This window comes from Leuciscus leuciscus (genome assembly GCF_965113295.1).
Source record: "Leuciscus leuciscus genome assembly, chromosome: 9".
NCBI lineage: Eukaryota > Metazoa > Chordata > Actinopteri > Cypriniformes > Leuciscidae > Leuciscus > Leuciscus leuciscus.
The window spans coordinates 44,202,931-44,209,314 of record NC_138733.1 but is presented as its reverse complement, the minus strand read 5'-3'; the positions used below and the strand labels follow the sequence as shown (position 1 = coordinate 44,209,314).

At 39.4% G+C, this 6,384-nt stretch overlaps 1 protein-coding gene across 1 annotated transcript; it reads left to right on the top strand.

The window, feature by feature from the left end:
• Positions 1 to 5,875, top strand: LOC309506880 (uncharacterized protein). Its single transcript, XM_082180833.1, has 4 exons — positions 1 to 410; positions 1,154 to 1,327; positions 2,036 to 2,191; positions 5,463 to 5,875. Exons 1-4 carry the CDS (start codon positions 281 to 283, stop codon positions 5,555 to 5,557), a joined length of 555 nt encoding a protein of 184 aa, XP_082036959.1. The 5' UTR covers positions 1 to 280; the 3' UTR covers positions 5,558 to 5,875.
• The last annotated feature ends 509 nt before the right edge of the window (positions 5,876 to 6,384 follow it).

Sequence of the window (6,384 nt, the reverse complement as noted above, 5' to 3'; positions counted from 1 at the left end):
AGTTGTTCAGGTTAGCAGCGGTTATCAGACTAACGGAGCAGCTAAAGTGTTACAAACGTAGTCTACAGATTTATAGGAAAGGGAAAAAGAGTCTACACAACTCTTCGAGGTTCAGAATCTGACAGAATACGGTGTCATTTAATATATATTCCATATATAAATTGAGTTACTTTGACGGAATCTTCAGCTCAGGTGATCATAACAGTAACTTAACGTTAGTTCAGTAGAGTCACAGTCAACAGTTGTAAACGACAGGCAGAGACAGTTTCGATCAGATATCATGTCTGCTTACTTCTCACTGGAGCTGGAGAGTATGTCCGAGGACCCTCAGCCGCGGAGAGGCGCTGTTAAGTCCGCTTGGAGAAAGCCAAAACGCAGGACAACTGAAGCGACTAACCCCAGAACAACAGGTACTGAGTTAATACACCAGAACTGACACATAATTAGGCCAGTGTGCTTTTCACCATCAGTTTACCACAGTTTTTGCAGTAAAACCATAGTAACTAACACAATGAACCATGGTTTTACTACAACATTTATGGTTTAACGTTATCTATGATTGTTGTATTGTAGGAAAACCGTAACTTCAAATTTAACCATGCTTTCAAAATGTATGGTTACTATAGTTATGAATACCTTAGATTCCTTTTACTTTAGGTTTTACTGCAATGTATAACTATAGTTGAACCATGGTTTGAACAAAAAATAACGTTACAGTTTTACCATAGTAAAACCATAGATCTAGTGCTTTTCACAATACATAGGCTGTCGTTTCAAAGCAGCTTTACAGAAAATGCATGCATGCATCACAAACAAATCACAAAATATGCTTTAATCTGCCAGGAATAACTGTGACAAACTGTGACACAACAAAGAAATGTCCATATGGAAATAGCTCTAAGATAATACAAGTCAGGACTTTAAAGTCATGTTCAGTTAAATAGACAAAATGATGCTGTCCTTCAACATTTTTAAAGGGCAAGTTCACAGATGTTTTGCTTCTGCACAAACTCCTTAGATCGGAAATCCAACCAGTGGGCCTTATGCAACTAGCCCATTTCTCTAGTGTTCTTGGAACATGAACTAGTGAATCATTGAGCTGTAATCTGTGCTAATAAAACAGATGTTTCTAATCAATATTTGTTGTTTGCAGAAAAACTGGCAAAAGAGAAGAACATCTTCAAGAAAGGATTGAAGACTGTCAAACATTCCATCCAAACCCTCAAAACCAAAGTGCGTCCTCTTGTGGATGATCAGGAATCACTGGTTCATCCAGGCACATCCAGCGTAGACGACACATATGCGCTCGAGTCCGAGCCGACAGATGGTGAGTCTCCAGTTATTGTTACTGTACAGTTACTGTAAATGTATCTTATGGTGTGACATAACAAAAAACTAAGAACATTTTCAATAAATACGAGAACCTTTGTTTCATGATATTTCTACTAGGCTATAATTCTGATCCTCTGACATCACGTAAAGTAACTTCTTGTTGCTGATTTGCAGCAGATCAGAAATCAAAAGATTGAAGTCTTTTAAGATGGATATTTTATTTTGTATTTTATATATTTCTGTGCTAGATTTAATTTTTAAAATTTGGTTATATTTACATATTTGTATATCTACAGTAGGCATAATTGCTCCGGGAATCAGACATTGTGTATGTTCATGCACCACGAGTCCGAGTCAATTTACTCTTCATGGACAGAGTGTATTTAATGAAAGTGTATTTCATTCTCCTGATTTAAACATGCGTGCATTTAAATGTCATTTACTCATGGAATAGTAATATAGATCTTAGTATTATTTTAAGTGATGTATCATTTTCTTTAAACAACTATTAAAGATCATTCTCTGGTTTCTCCGGCTCTCTGCACTGGCGTCTGCACAAACTCGCTAGATCGGAAATCCAACATGGCGGCCATATGCAACTAGCCCATTTCTCTAGTGTTCCTGGAACATGAACTAGTGAATCATTGAGCTGTAATCTGTGCTAATAAAACAGATGTTTCTAATCAATATTTGTTGTTTGCAGAAAAACTGGCAAAAGAGAAGAACATCTTCAAGAAAGGATTGAAGACTGTGAAACATTCCATCCAAACCCTCAAAACCAAAGTGTGTCCTCTTGTGGATGATCAGGAATCACTGGTTCATCCAGACACATCCAGCGTAGAGTCCGAGCCGACAGATGGTGAGTCTCCAGTTATTACCACCCTGATTCATGGCCATTTCAGCCTGATGTTTCTGGTGTTAGTCTTCATTTTTCCTTCTCTACTCCTGTTGGCTCCTCAAATATGCAAAACAAATATATGTAAAAACTAATGTAAACACACACAAAAAAACATATTAATGTAGTGAAGTCTGATATTTGAGAAGCATCACTAACTTGGTCAATTCTTTCTCTGTTTTAAAAAAAAAACATTTTACTGAACTGTACTGTAAATGTGTCTTATGGTGTGACATAACAAAAAACTAAGAAAAATAATACTCCTAATAATATACAAATAGCATGAGAGAGATTTATCTTCATTGTTAGACACTTATTTTCATATAGTGTTTAGTGTAGGAACGGATTATGTCATGGTTGTGTCCTGGGCATGGATGTGTCTAAAGGGTTCCTGTCATAGTTTTAACAAATATGCCTTGTATAATTTGTAAAACAAAATATATTAAAATATCTTCCACTTAAAACAATAATACTACATGTTAAATAAAACAACAAATTATAACGAATAGGCCGTAACGTTTGCCAGCTCTGGGAGAGACTGCGACATCAAACATATACTATCATACTGTATAATACAAGGTTTAAAACATTTAAATAGAGTAGACACATCAAGTAGTGTGAATGTGTGTGATTCAGTAGCTTATAGCTGAGATTAGGCTCTTGACAAATGAATAGCAGGAAAGGTGCAGTATGTAGTATTTTCAAGTATTTTATTTGATAGGCTGTTATTGACAACGCTCTGATTTCTGAGACGCAGAAGGCAGCGCGATTGATTTGCGATCACGCTGTGCTCATTTCAGTCACAGAGTTCACACTCGTTCACATCACACACTCATTATTGCGTAGTTTTTTAGAGGTTTATGTATGATTTTGTGCTCAATCCTGGCTCTGCTACCCAGCAAACACTAGGAGTCTTTGCTGAATATCTTCCCTATTATTGGGTAAAACTGGTTTTGAAGCCATTATCTGCGACTTTGGCGAGTACGGTATTGGACTTCGGCACATAGTAGTTCTGACAGGTCTTGCCACAGCTTGTCTGACCCCTGTGCTGCTTCCCAAACTTTTTTCCAGGAGACCCCTATTTTAACATTCAAAATCCTTAACACCAACACACTCACAGATACGCATTTCGTTTACTGACAGGGATTACAAAATCAGTAGTTTAGTTTTTAATAGATGCAACAACGGCACAAACAATCAGTGTTGTATAAAGTACTAGAAAGCAATACTTGAGTAAAAGTACAAGTATCGTACTAGAAAAAGACTTTGGTAGAAGTGAAAGTTACCTTTTAGAATATTACTTAAGTAAAAGTCTTAAAGTATCTGATATATACTGTACTTAAGTATCAAAAGTAATTTTCTGATATTTAATGTACTTAAGTAATTTAAGTAAAAGTAAAACGTTTTTTTTTTTTTAAAGCAAGCGGTTAGAACTTTGGGTTTGTGAACTTTATTGTGGCTTTCTTATAGTAAAGCATATTCAGGGTTCCAACTTCCCATATCTTCTTAATCTCACTCATCAAATCAAAATCACAGTCTTTTCCAGGACTTTTCAGGCACAAATCTCTTAAGTTCAAAGAACAAACAGCATATTTTTAGAGCTGACATCAAAGAAAAAAAACTGAAACAGAAATTTCACTTTTGTATGAACTTCAGGTAAAAATGAGAAATAAATAATAACCTATTTATATATAATAACCTAAAAAAAAAAAAAAATGACCTGATGGTAGGGAGAATATTTTGGTCATGTGGTATGAGCATTTGTAGGGCTCCCCAGGTCACCATCTCACACACACAGCAACATTAGCCCAACATTATCCTATAACCACTGAGTTTTGAGTTAATTAACATAAAAGGAAATCTCAAGTTTGACAAAACGTATGATGCTTTTAAAGACGTGAATAGCCCTTAACCCTTTCTTTCTAACCTGCTAGCAGTTCTCAAAAAATATTTCTCAGTCTAACATTAGCCTACCTGAGGAAATATTCGGCCCGGCAGTTATGCTATATTAAAAACAGTTAAGCGTGTTTCAGTATTATGGACATATCTTTGAGAGTTCTCTGTTGAATTAAATCAAAAGGTAGGTGCTCGCATAGATATCGGTGCTCGTGCTTTCATGGCGGTTTCAGTTGTGCTTCCTCCTCCTTTGGCATGGCAACAAACAAGCATTACACTGGAGCGCTCGCCGTGCGGTGCAATCTAGAAGCAGTGATTCGCCAAACCTCCCTTATTGCAGTCGCACACATTTCTTCTGATTTTATTTTGTAGTAACGAGTAACGAAGATGCTTAGTGGAAATATATCGGAGTAAAAGTATAAATTTTATCTAGGAAATGTAGTGGAGTAAAAGTGAAAGTTGACATACATTTAAATAGCGAAGTAAAGTACAGATACGTGAAATTTCTACTTAAGTACAGTAACGAAGTATTTGTACTCCGTTACATTACAACACTGCAAACAATAAAATAATAGCATTAACAACTACAGCCAGGTGTTACTTGCAACATAATGGGCCCTATTTAACGATCTGAAACGCAAGTATCAAGCGCGAAACGCAAGTAACTTTGTGGGCGGGTCTTGGGTGCTGTTGCTATTTTACTGGTTGGATAAATGACTCTTGCGCCCGACGCAAATCTAAAATGAGTTGGTCTGAAGTAGCTTCATTATTCATAGGTGTGGTTTGGGCGTAACGTGAAATAAACCAATCAGAGCGACATCTCACATTCCCTTTAAGAGCAGGCGCACTTGTTCCATGGCGGCTTGCTATTATAACGGCGGATTTGCCAGACGCACGGCAGGAGCGCTTTACAGTCGAGGAGACCGACGTTCTCGTCAGGGCCGTAAAACACAGAGAAGTGACATTGGGGATGGAGAAACACACCCAAATTAGCTTTGGTTAAACAGGCGTATAATAATTTGGGTAAATGTGTAAGCTAGATTTATGCCTATTTTTTCACATCTTCATGGACACCACAATGATTTCCCTCATGTGTTCATATTTTTCCTTGTAATAATGTATGGTTTTCTAAAAATGAGAACTGTTGCGTCTGTGTGTAGATGAGATAAGCAAAGTGTATGCGCGTTGTACACAAACTCGCTAGATCGGAAATCCAACATGGCGGCCATATGCAACTAGCCCATTTCTCTAGTGTTCTTGGAACATGAACTAGTGAATCATTGAGCTGTAATCTGTGCTAATAAAACAGATGTTTCTAATCAATATTTGTTGTTTGCAGAAAAACTGGCCAAAGTGAAGAACATCTTCAGGAGAGAATTGAAGACTGTCAAACATTCCATCCAAACCCTCAAAACGTCTTGGTTACATATGTAACCCTCGTTCCCTGAAGGAGGGAATGGAGACGTAGTCGACTGGTCGGGGTCACGCTTAGGGATCACGCTTAGGGCCTGTCATCATTGGCGTGCGAGCTTTGCATCCACGCTCGCCCTGCAGCGCGGGTATAAATACGGAAGCGGATGCACGCACCACTTGTCTTTCTCTTCGGAGCCGATCGGTCTTCATGACGGTGTCTCTGAAGAGTGTTGATTCATTCAACGAGTCAGTGTGTCGGTGCTTCTTCTGGAAGTCTCTCCTGTTGCTGGTGGTTCTACAGCTTGAGTGCAGCGGGTCGCAAGCCTTCTGAGCTCTCAACTGCTGTCAACAGCACTCCTCTTTGTGTTTGGGGATCTCTTATTCCGGTATGGAGATGGATACAGTCCAACACGTCTCCTGAGAAGAGCATGTTTTGGTCAATGTCGTTAAGAAGTGAGAAAGGGTCCCACTGAAACCTTTCAGAGGCTCCTGGGGCGTATGGCAGCCGCAGCCGCAATAGAACGGCTTCCTCCATGTGAAGACCGCTTCAGCACTGGCTTCATGGCCGAGCCCTGAGGTGGCCGTGGCCGAGCGGCACGCTCCGTGTGACAATCATCCTGGCCTGCCGCCGAACCCTCAGCCCATGATCAGACCTTTTGTTTCTCCGGGCCAGCTGCCCCTAGAACAAGTGTCCACCAACACCGGCTGAGGGGCCACGTACAACAGGCATGCAGTAACTGGGGTCTGGGCGGGCCTCCGACTGCATTGGCATCAACTGCCTCGAGTTGCTAGCATTACACCTTGCTTTGAGACACCGCAAAATGCCGCTGCTCAGCAAGCATGTACTG

Excerpts from the sequence above, each read along its gene's own strand:
- LOC309506880 (XM_082180833.1), top strand. The coding sequence starts at position 281 with ATGTCTGCTTACTTCTCACTGGAGCTGGAGAGTATGTCCGAGGACCCT. Across the intron at positions 411-1,153 it reads GACTAACCCCAGAACAACAG|AAAAACTGGCAAAAGAGAAG; the intron begins GTACTGAGTTAA and ends TGTTGTTTGCAG. Across the intron at positions 1,328-2,035 it reads CGAGTCCGAGCCGACAGATG|AAAAACTGGCAAAAGAGAAG; the intron begins GTGAGTCTCCAG and ends TGTTGTTTGCAG.